At 45.0% G+C, this 17,379-nt stretch overlaps 1 protein-coding gene and 1 non-coding gene across 3 annotated transcripts in view; both read left to right on the top strand.

Moving 5' to 3' along the window:
• PPP1R21 (protein phosphatase 1 regulatory subunit 21) overlaps positions 1-17,379 on the top strand; it is a 99,376-nt gene that overhangs the window by 64,537 nt on the left and 17,460 nt on the right. For both annotated transcript variants that reach the window (XM_056568066.1, XM_056568067.1), the window contains exons 16-19: positions 3,367-3,459; positions 5,158-5,373; positions 6,366-6,401; positions 12,657-12,773. In XM_056568066.1, the coding sequence (XP_056424041.1) occupies positions 3,367-3,459; positions 5,158-5,373; positions 6,366-6,401; positions 12,657-12,773 (462 nt within the window). The remainder of the gene's footprint in view (positions 1-3,366; positions 3,460-5,157; positions 5,374-6,365; positions 6,402-12,656; positions 12,774-17,379) is intronic.
• Positions 15,193-15,384, top strand: LOC130363392 (U2 spliceosomal RNA). Its single transcript, XR_008891808.1, has one exon. It is a non-coding gene; the product is annotated as a U2 spliceosomal RNA (small nuclear RNA).

Below are 17,379 nucleotides of genomic sequence, written 5' to 3'. Positions count from 1 at the left end.
AACAGTCATTTTGTATGCTGGTAAAAATAAATATTGGGGTGAAAATCACAGAAGAATTGTGAGAAAACCGTCACACACAGGTACAGACACTATATTATGAACTACACTAACTTTACAGCCCCCGTAGCATAGTCAAATAAAAAAAATTCTCGAATACCCCTTTAAATTGATCTGGCGGCTGTTTTGCGAAAACGTGGTGTGAATGCACCCTAAAGTGGGCCGGCTCTGCCATATCCCTGCCGGACCCGTGCTGCCCCTCATTCATCTGAATGAGCCGGATGGAGTCCGATAGTGACTCCGGTCGGCTCATTTTTGGACCGTATCCGATTTGTTGCCAGACTGAAAACCGTGATCTGCAATAAAACTGATTTAGGTTCAAAAATGAGCCGACCGGAGTAACTATCTGACTCCATTCCGGATCATTCAAATGCGACTCGGGTCCAGCAGGGATATGGCAGCGGATGGTTTTTAAATTCTCCCGCCGGATCCGGCTGCTGTAGTGTGAATGCACACTAAATGGGGCCAGGTGTGGCTCTATACCCAGATGGGGGTGCAAGACCACAGCAGCATTGGCCTCCCAGAGGTAACATTTCTACCAATCATATCCTTGCTATATCCCATCACTTTGAGATGAGGAAAACCCCTTTAGGGTCTATTCACACGTACAGTATTCTGTGCAGATTTGATGCGCAGGATTTTTTTGCTGCAGATGTCAATGTAAACTGAATGACTGAACACAGCTTGAAATCCTGCGCATCAAATCTGCACAGAATATTGTACGTGTGAATAGACCCTTAGGGGTACGTTCAAACTGAGGAATAGGAGAGGAATCCTCATGTAAAAATTCTGCTGCAGAATTTAATGTTTTTTTTTGCACAAAAATCCTACGGAATTCCGCACAGAATTTTCACGTGGAATATAGGAGGAAGCTGTTTGTTTGTTTTTTTTTTTTGTCTGAACTACAACCACCAATTGGAATTTCCCTTTTTTTCTTTTTTATTTTTCGTGCGTAATTTCCACGCAAATTCAGCACAAATTTCCTGCAAATTCTGTGCGGAAACTATTTTGAGCGGAAATTTTTTTACCATTGACTTCATTGGACGACTTCTCGCGTATTTTGCACGAAGAATGAACATTCCCTTTCTTCTAGCGGAACGGAATTCCGCGAGCGGAATAAACGCAGTGTAAACAGTGCAGCGTAAAATACATTGAAGTCAATGGCAAAGCAGATGTAAATGATTTCTAAGCGGAGAATTCAAGAGGAATTACTCTAGCAAATTCCTCTTGATTTACTCGGTGTGAACGCACCCTTATGGAAATAAATTTCTACCATCTGTCACCTAGTATATCCCCCCCCCCCCCCCCCTATTCTGTCGTCTGGTTTGCATGCTGTTCCTCATTGAGCCGCTGCCCCCTTGCTGCAGGTAGAGTATTGGCCTTAGCCCGCAGATGCACAGGCGTACCCAAGTAAGTGGCCACTAAATGTACTAAGGAGAATAGGATTAAAGCCAGTGGAAAAGTTAATGATTCGGCTCCCTTCTACATCTTTTGTCCAACCTTAGTCTTTTTGGACCCTGGGGTCGTACCTGATCCCTTAACTAATTTGCTTTTCTTCTTTTTACTGCGCTTGTTTGCAGCAGCTTTCCCTGTTGCATAGTAGTCGGTATTATTCTGTAAAGTAAGGGCACTAGGAGGGCTCATTATGTCTATATTTCCAATTAACACGACTATAAATTCACTGACTTAAAATCCTGTCGCATCCAGATGCCGCACACAGTCTCCTGCCCCACTTCTTAGACATTAGTTATACACCGAGCTGTAATGTAGATGCCTGCGATATCATTTTAAAGGGGTTATCCAGGGAAAAAATGTTTTTATATATATCAACTGGCTCCAGAAAGTTAAACAGACTTGTAAATTACTTCAATTAAAAAATCTTAATCCTTTCAGTACTTATGATCTTCTGAAGTTAAAGTTGTTCTTTTCTGTCTAAGTGCTCTCTGATGACACGTGTCTCGGTAAACGCCCAGTTTAGAAGATGTTTGCTATGGGGATTTGCTTCTAAACTGGGCGGTTCCCGAGACACGTGTCATCAGAGAGCACTTAGACAGAAAAGAACAACCTCAACTTCAGAAGATCATAAGTACTGAAAGGATTAAGATTTTTTAATTGAAGTAATTTACAAATTTGTTCAACTTTCTGGAGCCAGTTGATATATTAAAAAAATACGTTTTTTCCTGGATAACCTCTTTATTTTTGTGAAGAAATAGAATGAACTGATGTGTACATGAGGATTAACACTACTTGCGGCTATTATATAACTTTTATTTGACATTTTTCAGAAGTTTTTCTCTTCTGTAGGCTCCGTGTCAAATATCATCCATGTCTTCACTTACAGTACATAGAAAAAAAATCACCTCCCGCTCTGTGTCTATGTCAGTGTTTCCCAACCAGGGTATGTCCGGCTGTTGCAGAACTACATCTCCCAGCATGCCCGGACAGCCTTCAGCTGTCCGAGCATGCTGGGAGTTGTAGTTTCGCAACAGCTGGAGCCCCCCCGGTTGGGAAACACTTGTCTTTGTGAACAGCAGAGTTCCATAGAGCTGCATTAGGAGTCCATTTTGGTCACATGACCATACATTCTCTCAAATCTCTAAGCGCACACTTCTTCCGGCTCGTTCTACTGATCCGTCAGGGTCTGAACACTCACACCCCAAGTGATGAAAACTTTTAATATGTCTCCTTGACATATTAAAGGTTATTTATAATAACATATATTCTTTAAAAGATTACAAAGAAAAGAATCATCATATTGATGTGGATCATTTGGTAACACCAGAAGATCAAGGTAAAATCTAAGGGAAGCAGCAGATCTGTTTAAAGGGGTACTCCAGTAAAAAAAAAAAAAACATTTTTTTTTCATATCAACTTGCTCCAGAAAGTTGAACAGATTTGTAATTTACTTCTATAAAAAAAAATTCTTAATCCTTACAGTACTTATCAGCTGCTGAAGTTGAGCTGTTCTTCTGTCTGACAACAGAGCTCTCTGCTGACACCTCTGTCTGTCTCAAGAACTGTCCAGAGCAGGAGAGGTTTGCTATGGGGACTTGCTCCTACTCTGGACAGTTCCTGAGACAGACAGACAGGTGTCGGCAGAGAGCACTGTTGCCATACAGAAAAGAACAACTCCACTTTAGCAGCTGACAAGTACTAGTAGGATTAAACTTTTTTTTTTTTTAATAGAAGTCATTTACAAATCTGTTTAACTCTCTGGTGCCAGTTGATATGAAAAAATAGTTTTTCACTGGAATACCCCTTTAATGCCTTATTGATATAGTTGTGCTGATGTTCTTGCTTCTTTTACAGCCCTGTCCAGACTCCGTGCCTTATGAGGAAGCATTGGTGAATCGCAGAGTGCTACTAAGTTCTACCGAGAGCAGAGAAGGCCTCGCACAGCAGGTACAGAGCCATAGTCTGATACATTGCTGCAAATATTATGGACCGTATTTATCGGCGGATAACACGCACCCACATTTTAACAGGGAAATTTAAGTAAAAATAAATAAAATGTAAAATAAATGACTTGGACTAAATGCCACATCATCCCCCCCACCCTGTCTCATCATCCCCCCCATGTCTCATCATCCCCCCCATCATTCCCCCCTGTCTCATCATCTCCCCACCCTGTCTCATTATATCCCCCATCATTCCCCCCCCTCATCATCCCCCACCCTGTCTCATCATCCCCCCCATCATTCCCCCTGTCTCTTCATCCCCCACCCTGTCTCATCATCCCCCACCCTGTCTCATCATGCCCCCCATCATTCCCCCCCTCATCATTCCCCCCTGTCTCATCATCTCCCCACCCTGTCTCATCATGCCCCCCATCATTCCCCCCCCCCTCATCATTTCCCCCGGTCTCATCATGTCCCCATCATTCCCCCCCTTATCATTTCCCCCTGTCTCATAATGTCCCCCATCATTCCCCCACCCTGTCTCATCATGTCCCCCCATCATCATCCCCCACCCTGTCATCATTCCCCCCCTCATCATCCCCCACCCTGTCATCATTCCCCCCCTCATCATCCCCCACCCTGTCTCATCACCCCCCCCCATCATCATTTACCGTCTCATCATCCCCCCATTGGTCTTCAACCTGCGGACCTCCAGATGTTGCAAAACTACAACTCCCAGCATGCCCGGACAGCTGTCCGGGCATGCTGGGAGTTGTAGTTTTGCAACATCTGGAGGTCCGCAGGTTGAAGACCACTCTTCCCCTTTCCTTACCTGTCTGCACTTCGGCAGGTCAGGTCAGGCGGGGGGGCCTTGCGGGCTGCGGTCAGTGAAGCAGATGAGTGACTTCCTCTCCCGGCTTCTCTGCGACATCACGGATCTCACTTTTTGGCGGCGACTACAGGAAATGAAGTGATGCCCCGCGGAGAAGCCGGCAGAGGACGTCACTCATCAGCTTCACTGACCGTAGCCCACAAGACCCACAGGACTTAAAGGGGTACTCCGCTGCTCAGCATTTGGAACAAACTGTTCTGAACGCTGGAACCGGCGCTGGGAGCTCGTGACGCCATAGCCCCGCCCCCCTCATGACATCCCGCCCTGCCCCCTCAATGCAAGTCTAATGGGGCTTGCATTGAGAGGACGGGGCATGGCATCATGAGGGGGGCGGGGCTATGATGTCACAAGCTCCCTGCGCCGGTTCCAGCGTTCAGAACAGTTTGTTCCAAACGCTGAGCAGCGGAGTACCCCTTTTTAACCCCCCAACCCTGACTGATCAAAAATCTTTCTAGGACATGTAAAAAAAAAAAAATTCAAGGGACCTTGCCCATTTATTCAGAAGACACTTTGACTTTGTAAGACCTGGTTCGCACAGGCCAGAAATCATCCAGCATGCATTAACAGAGGTAATGTCTACTGCAAAATAATCTGCATGAAATCCGCAACCGAATGAGCATGATGCGGATGTGAAAATCCTGGTTCTGTAATCCACTGTGCAGCAAATCCTTAGCATTTCTACTATGTATGTGTGAATTTAGCCTAATGTGTCAGTCATTTCAGTAGATCCACCAGGCTCTGCAGGTTTACATGTTCATGTCTACATAGATGGTCTATGGTGCTCATCTCTGCTTGGTAATGTATGCACAGGTGCAGCACAGTCTCGAGAAGATCAGCAAACTAGAACAAGAGAAGGAGCACTGGATGCTGGAGGCGCAGCTGTCCAAGATCAAGCTGGAGAAGGAGACGCAACGCATAACGGATATAGTGAAGAATATGGACAAAGGACAACTGACTGACCCTGCGCACGAAAATGCATTGTTACACGGGACGGACAATGCTGTAGAAACAAAAACTACTAGTTTGGTATAAAATAATAATCTTTTATTCTATATAAAATAGAAGGCATCTTATCAGACAGTCTATTCTGTAATGTAGGTGTGTGTGTGTGTGTACAGGGGTCCCTCAAGTTACAATATTAATTGGTTCCAGGACGACCATTGTATGTTGAAACCATTGTATGTTGAGACCATAACTCTATGGAAACCTGGTAATTGGTTCTGAAGCCACCAAAATGTCATCCAAAAATAGAAAAAAAGTGAGGATTAAAGAAAAATAAGTAGATAACTAATATAGATAAAGAAAGTCCTTACATAGAAAAGTAATAAAGATCTGTTGGGAGCTGTAAATCACTGTCTATGTCAGTGTTTCCCAACCAGGGTTCCTCCAGCTGTTTCAAAACTACAACTCCCAGCATGCCCGGACAGCCGTTGGCTGTCCGGGCATGCTGGGAGTTGTAGTTTTGCAACAGCTGGAGGCACCCTGGTTGGGAAACGATGGTTTATGTAAAGGACAGGAGCTTCTTCAGGGTCCTATACAGTACATTAAGTGTCCAAAATGGAGCCGCCCTTACTTGGTGTCCAAAAGGAGCAGCTAACCCTGGCACAGGTAAGGAGTAGTACAAAACTTGTAGTTCCTCCCTGTACTGTAGGGGGCGCTACCTGACAGCCAGTCAGTGCATGCACTTCAGTAATATAGGTGATTTACTAGTGAATGCCCATTCTGATTGGTCAGTTCCTCCAGTTGTGACACGTTTCACAGATCTGGACTGTCCGTAGCATTGTATGTTGAGTCTGGTTTCAAGTTACTATGGTCCAGAAAAGACCATTTTATGTTGAGGCCATTGTAAGTTGAGGGATCACTGTATGTGTGTATATATATATATATATATATATATATATATAATATTATTGTGCTCATTCTGGCGGATCAGGCACGTTTATTGTATTGAATAGATCTCAGATTTTAATGGCATGCATTGTAATGTTTAATTGTATCTTTTTTTCTTCTTTTTATAGATCGGCATGTTAACCATGAGTAACGATAATCTGCAGGTATGCTACATGTCTATAAATCTGTCTAAACACAAAGTAGACTGAGTGGTATTAGATGGGCAGACTGCTGCCCGAGTCAAGTGCCAGTTAAGTATGGTGGCACTCGCCTAAGCTTTTTACACGGCTTCCCTATTATGCAGGCAGGGCCGCATTAACAATGGATCATTTGTATGTCCTTTTACTTTAATCATTTGTCTGCTGTACATCCCCTATAAAAGTGGTTATCCAGAAATAGCCAACTCAACAAAAATAGGAGGGAAGTGCCAATTAAAAACTAACTGTTAATGGTATACGTTAAAATTGATTATATTATCGCGTCACCTATAGTAAGGAAAACGTGATAGCCAAACACCGGTTACATATTGGTTATGAGATACCAATGATCAAAAAATCCACTGATCTGGTATCAAATCCGTATTAATACCGCAATAAGACTGTAGTAGTATATTTACTGGTCAGAATAATACACACAATAGAAAAATATTGCTATGTGGTGCATTTACCTTTTACGCATGGCAAACCTTAGTCACAAAAATAGTAGTATTCCTGTTCCCTGCATAAATTGCAATATAACTGTTCCCAACGTACGTTTCTATCCCCAGTGCATTGGGAACGTCCTCAGGGGAACTTATATGGTGGTCACAATTGTCTAAAGATATTAGAATCACGACAAATGCTTGAAAGTGGGCCAACTACCCCAATATAGGGCATATAATGGTACAATAAACTATATACACAGTGGCCCACTCTATAATTAGTACTAGAACATGCAAAAGACAGTGGCCCTCATTCACTATTCACAACCCAACAACTTTTGTAGTTTTTTTTTTTTGTCGCATTTTTTCTGCGACATGGCGCAGACATCATGCGCCAGTGTGCGACAGTTCTTCCCGAGTCATCCAACTTGGGTAGGCTGGAACCCGGAAAAGGGGCGTGTCCCGAATAGTTCCCCCCCCCCCCCCCAGCTCTGACCTGTTGCAAATAGCCTAACCTATGAAAAGCCTGATATGTTGTATTTTTTGGTGTGATGGCTTTTTTTCTCATAAATTAGTGACTGCTTCTTTTTTATTTGATTGCTTCTAATGTGTATATGTACCGTATATATACGGTATATTTTTTTTACTTGCGACACCCAAAAAAAATTACTTGCGACATTGACTGCGACACAATAGTGTCGGGTTCAAATACAACCAGAAACCCGACTTTCTAAGTAAATGAGGGCCAGTATGTGTGCAAAAAATAGAGACTCTTATCCACATGCAGCACTATTATAAGTATATATGGAGACTCAATACCGTATGTGCATGTGGATATTAATAGCCAAAACGCTGAGATGTCGGTAGGACTATGAGCAGTAGTTCTGCTGTGGCAGGACGCCAGGTTCGTGCTCCCAGGATGAGTGCTGATCCCAAAAGCACGAACCTGGTGTCCTGCCACTGCAAGACATTAGGATAAGACAGTGACACCCTGGTGACAAGTAACTTCCTCCCCCGTACAAATTGTGAAATAACCGCACAACTTACGTGGCAACTGCGGGAATCAGTCAGCTTGCATTGGGGCTCACTTTCTATTGGTTGATCATGAATCTACATATGTAACTATACAGTGGACCCTCAAGTTACAATATTAATTGGTTCCAGGACGACCATTGTATGTTGAAACCATTGTATGTTGAGACCAGAACTCTATGGAAACCTGGTAATTGGTTATAAAGGCACCAAAATGTCTATGGCAGTTTTTCCCAAGCAGGGAGCCTCCAGCTGTTGCAAAACTACAACTCCTACCATGCCCGGACAGCCAAAGGCTGTACCGGCATGCTGGGAGTTGTAGTTTTGCAACAGCTGGGGGCACCCTGCTTGGGAAACACTGGTCTATGTAGAGGACAGGAGCTTCTTCAGGGTCCTGTAGGGTACATTCAATGTCCTAAAAAAGTAACATGGAGCCGCCCTCACCTGGTGTCCAAAGGAGCAGCTAACCCTGGCACAGGTAAAGAGTACAGAACATGTAATACCTCCCTGTACTGTAGGGGGCGCTACCAGATACCAGTCAGTGCATACACTTCAGTAATACAGGTGTTTTACCAGTAAATTGCCCTTCCCTAATAATGTGGTGACTTTTAACATATATCTATTAAAAGTTATATTTTAGGCTCTTCCCCTTATTTATTTAACACAATATAAGTTCCCCTGAGGACAACATAAATGCACTGGGGATAGAAACGTACGTTGGGAACAGTTAGATTGAAATTACTACTATTTTTGTGACTAAGGTTTGCCATGCGTAAAAGGTAAATGAACCACATAACAATATTTTTCTATTGTGTGTATTATTCTGACCAGTACATATACTACTACAGCCTTATTGTGGTATTAATACTGAGTTGATATGAAATCAGTGGATTTTTTGATCATTGTTCTCTCTTAAAGGGGTATGCCGGAACAGTTTGTTCCAAACGCTGAGTAACGAACGCTGGAGCCGGCACCGGGAGCTTGTAACGTCATAGCCCTGCCCCTTCATGATATCATGCCTCGCCCCCTCAATGCAAGTCTAGGGGAGGGGGTGTGACTGCTTTCACGCCACCACCCATTGACTTGCATTGAAGGGGGCCGGGCATGCTGTCATGAGGGGGCGGGGCTATGACATCACAAGCTCCCGGCGCTAGCTCCAACGTTCAGAACGGTTTGTTCCAAACGTTTTCCTCACTATAGGTGACATGATTATATAATTTAACGTATACCATTAAAAGCTAGTTTTTTATAGGCACTTCCCTCCTATTTTTGTTGAGATGGTTATGCCTGGGAAATGTTTTATATGTGGCTTACATATAGCCTAATTCTTATTTGGGTTGATTATCCAGAAATAGAAAACAGAACTAATGTTTTAAAAAAACAGCACCAACACAAACTTCAGCTTGTATGGGGTATTACAACTTGTCTCCCTTTACATTAATGGAGCTAAGCTGAGATTCCACACACAACCTGAGGACAGGGGTGGTGCTGTTTATTTATAAATTTTTTAAAGAAATTAACTCTGTTTCTCTATTCCTGGATAACACCTTTTAAAATGTGTGTGTGTGTGTGTATATGTTTACACAGGAGGGTTACCACTAGTTTCCCTCTAAAAATCCGCAGCAGATTACATTGACATCAGTGGGATCTACCTTGGATTTTCCACCGAAAATTCCGCCACGGGTAACCTGCCCGTGTGACCCTACCATAAAGGGGTATTTCTTTGTCAGACATTTATACCATAAATGTCTGGTAGATGTGGGTCCAACCTCCGGGAACAAAACCTTAGTTGCAATGGGTAAAGGTGGACGTGATTCGCAAAACAGTGTAATGTAGATTGATGTATACAATAGAGCAGTGGTCTCCTAACTGTGGACCTCCAGGTGTTCCAACGGCTGTCTGGGCATGCTGAGAGTTGTAGTTTTGCAACATCTGGAGGTCCACAGTTTGGAAATCACTGCCGTAGAGTAAACAGTATAAAATGTTTTCGGAACCCAGGCCCTCTTATTCAGGCCAGATGAGGCTTAGGGGGGTCCCCTTTCTACACATGGGTGTGAGTCACAAAGGTGGGTCCTACATTTATCATATGTATGTTTGAGATGGGTGTACCCCTTTACGGCAGTGACAATTCTCAGATTTGTCATTTTGAACTAATGGCATTACCTTGGCGTATATGCAGCGTATTTTACGCTGCGCAAAATTTGCAGAAGCAGCAGGAAATATGCTGCGTATCCCTCACTCACCTTTCTGGCGGCAGCCCTATGTGTGTAGTGAGTTTTGGAGGCGGAGCCGCGTGTCACAGTCACGCCGACACACGGCCCCGCCTTCAAAACTCACTACACTCACAGGGCTGCCGCCAGAAAGGTGAGCGAGGGATACGCAGCATATTTCCCGCTGCTTCTGCAGATTTTGGGCAGCGTGAAATACGCAGCATGTGCGCCAAGTGGGAATGCATCCTAAGGGTATGTTCACACTGAGGAATTCCTGTGGAATTCAGTGAGTGGAATTCCACGAGTGAAATTCCGCACAGTGAACGTTAGCATCTGTGTGAATGGGTCTTCCGCGAGACAATTCTGCCGCTGAAATTGTTCCGCGCAAAGAAAGAACATGTTCATTCTTTGCGCGGAGGTCCGCGAGCACTGCATAGCCATCAATGGTGACGGTGCAGTGACACGCGGTCCTACCGCCCCTTCTGGCTGCCAGACTGAATCTCCGCTCCCTGAGTTCCGTGAGCGGTGATTCAGCTACAAATCCGTAGTCTGAACATACCCTAAGAGACACCAGCTATGAACGACAAGCCATTCGGTAAGCAGCCACATGAAGTCAACAATGTACGGCCAACTTTAGACTAATATTTTATTCAACAATCTGTTTACTGCTGCCATTTAATTGCTAAACAGAACTTGTCACCTCTTCTGACTATTGGAAACTTTTATTTCTTTTAAAGTAACAATTCTGGAGTGTTTTTTTTTTTTTTTTTTTTTTCTATATTGGCATTGTGACATTCCTTTATTTCTATTTTTTGCTGAACCTGACCATTTTTTTTTTTTAATGCCGGACAGCTATGGTGACCTCCCAACTCAGATGTAGGGGAAAGAAGGATTTGTCATGTTGGATTTTAGCTGCTTGATTCTTGGTTCTCATAGATAAGTTGATTTCAGAGGAGTCTGGCAGTGGCTTTCTTACTTTTTCCCTATTCAAAACACATTCATGCTCCCTGATCTCCTGCCCTGCTCCCCACATGCACGGAGCGATGTCAACCATGGAAATGAGCGGTGATCGACAGACCCCCTCCATGTTTCTATATGGGAGAGCCGGAGAAGCCGAACGCCGTTCTCAGGCTCACCCATAGCGATACATAGAGGAGAGGGTGACTACCACTGCTGCGTTCCTGGGGAGAGCCCGGGTCCCTTGCAGGAGATTGCGGGGGTCCCAGTGGTTGGACCTCCCGCAGTCTAAAACTTATCCCCCTATCCTTTGGATAGGGAATAGGTTTTTCTGCATGATAGTTATCCTTTAAAGGATCTCTCCGGCGAAAAATAAGTAGCTGATCACGGGGAGTTAGGAGCGCGTACTGCAGCTGGCACCTGCTCCATTAATTCCTATGGGAGCACCAAAAAGACCTGAGTACAGCACTCGGGCATCATCGGCACTCCCATCGAAATGAATCGAGCGTGTGCCTGCCATCTACTGGTAGACGACATGCGATCCTTACTGAGAGCGCTGGGGTCCTGTCCCAGTGATTGCGGGGGAACCCAGCGATCAGATTCCCTCACGTTCAGCTACTTATTCCCTACCCTGTGGATAGGGGGTAAGTTATTTTTCGCCGGAGTACTCCTTTAAGTAACAGAGTTACCCTTTAAGGTCTTAATGGGTGTGCTTCCACAATGACCGCTGAAGATGAGCTGGTCAACCAAGAGCTACCAGACCGAAAATGGCAAACCCTTAATTTGTCAGCATGAATCACAATTAATGGGATAGTGTTATTGTACTCATATGGGTTGTCACCCAGCTTTTCCAAAAGCAGATAGACTAGGACAACCCATGAATTGCATATTAAGGATTTATGGAGAAAATGCTTATTTTAGCATGAACATTACTAAGAAGTTATTTAAAGGGGTAGCCCACCCCTAGACATCTTATTCCCTTAACAAAGGAAAGGGGATAAGATGTTTGGTCACTGGGACTACAGCTCGACCACACCTGTCAGGCCCCCTCCTGTAGACATGAATGGGGGATGTGACTTCACTACCATGTCTGCCCGAAACCAGAATTCTGATCATAAATGCCTCGACAACATGAATGTTCAGAACACTGAGGTGCCGAGCCGTAGATCGCAGGGGGTTCCAGTGGCCGGATGCCCCGTGATCTACCCCCTGGGGACTACATATAGGGTTGCACTCCCATACACAGCTGGTATTTTTGTAAACCAGTTTTATTTACTCGTCCGAAAAGTGTTTCAGGATATACCCATTCAACAAATCCTGTTGTCTTGTTTCCCTGCAGAACTTGGCTGCAGACTCGTCTCGCCACTCAATAAGATTAATGGACACTTTTCTCTCCTAGAGACGTGCACTCATTGTGTCTTTCCGCTCTGCAGTCATTATGGGTGCGCTGGCCGCACAGGTCAGGCCTTTGATGGCGATAATGCCAGCAGGAAGTTTGACTGACAGTTCAGATGTTGATCAGCTATCCCGCTCTGACTGGTCAGTCTAAAAATAAATCCCTTTTTTATTTTCATGAACAGGTTCCAGATCACGACTCAAGGGAAGGACTGATAAAAAATCATTACATGACAAGAATAGCAGAACTCACAACGCAGCTCCAGCTGGCAGACAGCAAGTCCGTTCATTTCCATGCTGAGGTATGTCTGGGTACTCGTAATTATCGGCTGTAGTACTCCTGTGTATAGAACGAGGGTTTTCAGCATGGGGCCGAAAGCATTTCTTATTATTTCTTAAGAAAATCAGCATGGTACTACCAAGTCTTAAGATCCTGCTTCATGTCTCTGTGATGCTACTTGCTGCTGATTTACTGTATCACAGTGTTTCCCAACCTGAATGCCTCCAGCTGTTGCAAAACTATAACTTCCAGCATATCCAGACAGCCAACTGCATGCTGGGAATTTTAGCTTTGCAACAGCTGAAGGGCCACAGTTTGGAGACCACTTACTTAGACCCTTGTTCTCCCTCCACCGACCACAGCAGTTTTAAAACTACAACCCCCATCATGCCCTGACAACATATGGCTGTCTGTAGCTTATCCTATATCTTAGACCAGTGTTCCACCAATGTGTGGCTCGGCACCAGTTAAAAAGACTACAACCTCCATCATGCCCTGACAGCATTTGGCTGTCCATATCTTATCCTTTATCTTAGACCAGTTTTCCCCCAATTGTGGCTCTTCACTGGTTAAAAAAAAAAAAAAACTACAACCCACATAATGTCCCCGACAGCCTTCAGCTGTCAGGGCAGGATGGAAGTTGTAGGTTTGCAGTTGCCAAAGAGCCACAAGTTTAACAATGATAGTATAAATTATAGTGAAAGCAAAATGTCCAGCGCGAATATGAAGGAACTGGATGTTTATTCCAATAGCCAAAAAGACAAGGAGAACATGACAAGGTGACGCGTTTCGGTCCTAAGGCTGGACCTTAGGTCCAGCCTTAGGACCGAAACGCGTCACCTTGTCATGTTCTCCTTGTCTTTTTGGCTATTGAAATAAACATCCAGTTCCTTCATATTCGCGCTGGACATTTTGTTTTTACTTGTCAGTTCCAGTCGGTGTTGCCCACGCCGGTCCTGGCGCGACGGGCTGAGGGAGTGAGCTGGACTATACACTTCTTTATAAATTATAGTGTAAAGAAAGAAAAAACTACAGTGATGACTGTCACAAAACAAGGTAACACTCGAGCCAAATGCTAATACACTTCTAGAATGAGGTATTAAAAAAGAAAGAACTCATCCGGTGTATGTGGGAGGCAATGGAGTTCTACCACGGTCCTACCACATTAGCTCTATTACAGTCGGGTATATAATCACCATCCACTGACAATGATCCCCATCTTAGATCCACTGTAGAAACTGTAGATGGCGCTTGTGTATCCCCAGTATCTCAAATAGTGATCCGGTATAAAACAACAATGCAAAAACTAAAGAGAAACACACACAGGTTAGCGCTCAATGAGGCTTATGTCAGGAATGCATAGCCACATCCGTTTAACTATATTGGACTTACTCCACTGTGGGGGCATACCAATTTCAGTTTTGTTTCTCCCCCCCCCCCCCTCTTGGATTGCCAAAAAACAAAACTGTATCTCCGGTACCACGCTCCTATTCCAAACAGGCCAGGGAGTCTCAATTGCAACTCTCCCGATTTCCGTGTATGCAAAACACATTTTTCTCGGTCGCTTCACTGGGGGACACAGGAGACCATGGGTATATGCTGCTGCCACTAGGCAGAAAGAAAGAAGTCTGCTCCTCCCACCATGATATACCCGCCCACTGGCACAGAACTAATCAGTTTTAGCTTAATGTCATTAAGAGGCAGACACAGGTCTGGAGCTCTCCAGACCTGGTCTTTTTCTTTTATTATTTTCTAGCTTGGGATGTCTAGTTAGCATTTTTTTTTCCTTTTGTTAATTTTCTAGGTTGGGCAACAGGAGCAGGGTGCTACCTGTACTCCCACATGCGATGAAGGGGCACGGTGCATAGAGTATGGGCATCTTTATTCAATCAGGGGGCCTTGCCGCAGAGGATTAGGACTCTCCTCTGTGCTGCGGCGATTTCCTTCTCCTACCCTGGATGCAGCCAGCAGGTGCTCCCTGCGGCTCCGTGGCCAACACTCTTTACCTTCTATGTCGGGCACTCTATGTGGAGTGCTGCTGTAGCGCTCCAGACCGGGGATAGCGGCAGGAACCGCTGTAGCTTGCACTTGAGCCGGCGACCCGACCGCACTGCAAATTTATCCCCCAGTTTCAGGCCTTTCCTAGGCCCTGACTCTCTCATGGAGGCCAGAGGTGTGGTTTGCAGCGTGCCAACTTTTTCCTGCGCCGCTTGCAGGCTTCCCTCTTCCCACCCTGTTTGGATTTAAAAAAATAAAATAAAAATTATACATTATCCTTGGGCACCCACCCTTGCCCTTTCCAGGTATTGCAGCTCTATGCTGGAGCTGCATTTGGGCACTGCCTTTAGTGGTGACTTGGAAAATTTTATGTTTCACTTGCAATGCTTGTCACCCTCTGGGAGTTAATTCCCATTGTGAGACCAGTCACCTTCCAGGACTTCATCGCTTCTCGGCCTTTGGTTCAGATCAAGTGTAGTATCTGTTTTTATCAGTTTTTTTTAATCTGTCTCATCCCCTATCCAGGGACCAAATATTAAATGGATTTTTGGGAACGGGGGCAGATTTCGAAGCTGGCTTTGTCACCTTGTGCTTTCACCCGATTTGACAGTTTCTTTTGGTATGGCGTACCAAGAACCAATTCGTGGTCCTGTTTTTCGCTCATAGTATGTGCAAACCCCATACTTCCTTTCCCTGGAGGCATGGCATTGACTAAGGGGGTCTCCCTCAGTATATCCTCATCTCTACACGTTTCTGCACCTTTTGACCACTTCATTGGCTCTGGGATTTAGTTTGGGTGTGTGGTCCATCTGGTATCCTCTGACCACAGGACGTACAGACGGTTTTTGTTGCACCATAACATCGGTCAGTGGGAAAAAGCCTTGCTGCTTCTTCCTCCTCTTGAGTCCGCCGCATACACGGCTGGATGCTCACGCTACCTGTTTGTGATATCTGAGGAGTGACCTTGCATATGCAACAAATCTTCTACGGTTTATTGTGGTTCGCCATGCTGTTCATTTCCCCCCTGAGAACCTCTAGGACACCAGCCATTGTCCTGTCTGCTTCCTCCACCATTGGTCACCCAACCCATGTCTGCCGCTCCATGGCTAGAGTCCCGGTACCCCACTATTTGTGCGAGATACCGAAGAGGTGACTCTGTGTGTGTATGCAATGGACCTTCTACGGCATCCAAGATGGGCGATGCCATGTTGTCTCTATCCCCCTGGGGAGTACAAGGAAACCAGTCAGTATTGTCTGCTTTCCTTTTTTACCAGTCGTCCACCCAGTGTCTGCCACATCCGCGGCTGAAGTTACGGTACCCCACTGCTTGTGCACGGTAACCGAAGGGGTGACCCTGTGTGTGTGTGTGCAATGGACCCTCTACGGCATCCGATCTTATTTTCTTATCTACTTCTTCCTGTTTCCCGCCTGCATCGACGTCCACTCAGATCCTGGCATCCTGCTTCCGTCGGCAAGTTCGCATCATCTATGCTACGTCACTTCAGGTGACGTCGCAAGGAGCGCTTGCTTGGTATCCCCCCACAGTGAAGTAAGTCCAATATAGTTAAATGGATGTGGCTCTGCATTCCTGACATGATCCCCATTGAGCACTAGCCTGTGTGTGTGTTTTTCTTTTGTTGCATTGCTAGTCTAAAGTATAAGAGAAGATATGGGCAGCCCAAAGATGTCAGGGCATGATGGGGGTTGTAGTTTTACAATGCTGTAGAGCCACCAGTTGGGGGGGAATGCTAGCTATTAGATATAAATGTTGTAGATCTAAGGCACAGACAATTAAGAAGGAAGACAGTGCAAGTGACCGTCCAGATAGCCAATCCGGAATATCCAGAGCAAATAGAGTATAGGTCACAGCAAAGGCTTGACAAAGGCTAACTATGTAGCCAAAACGTTGCATGTACTGTTAGGGTTACCAATAAAAGACTACAACTTTTGCACTACTTGGGAGCCTGCTACTTTGTTGCTGTGACCTATACTCTATTTGCTGGAGATCTAAGGTTGTCACTTGCCACCACACAGTGGGTTTTACATAGGACTGCAAGTCAACTTAGTTTTTATATTTTGGAGTTCTTTAATGTTCTAAAAAACAAGTATCGTGGGGGGTTTGACTGCTGAGATCCCCTGCGATCTCCTGAATGGGGCGTGTTGACCGCTGCACAAAGTGATGGCCGACACCCCCTCCATGCATCTCTATGGGAGAGTTGGAGCACTGCACTCGGGAATCTCTGGCTCTCCCATAGCTGCATAGAAGGGGCATGTCGGCCATTGCTTTGTGTAGTGGTCAACATGCCCTATTCAGGAGGAGATTGCGGGGAGTCCCAGCAGTCGGACCCCCTAGGATCTGACACTTATCCCCTATGCTTAGTATAGGGAATACGTTTTTATATTCCGGCGTTCTCTTTTACGTAAATTGATAATTTTAGCTCTGCTACATCTGTATCCACAACAGCTGGTGGATAAGTACAGCACTGCTGGTAACTGAACACTAAAGCAAGTAAAGGATTGTGGGAGTAGTAGTTGCATTCATTGTCCTGGTTGTATCCCCTCCTGCCTAAAAAATCCTATGACATCCCATGTCTTGTGAATAATGCACTGTTATTTGTGTGCCTGTATTC

Source organism: Hyla sarda, chromosome 3 (assembly GCF_029499605.1).
Source record: "Hyla sarda isolate aHylSar1 chromosome 3, aHylSar1.hap1, whole genome shotgun sequence".
NCBI classification, from domain to species: domain Eukaryota; kingdom Metazoa; phylum Chordata; class Amphibia; order Anura; family Hylidae; genus Hyla; species Hyla sarda.
Note: the sequence above shows the minus strand (reverse complement) of the source record. Positions and strands in the feature narration are given on the sequence as shown.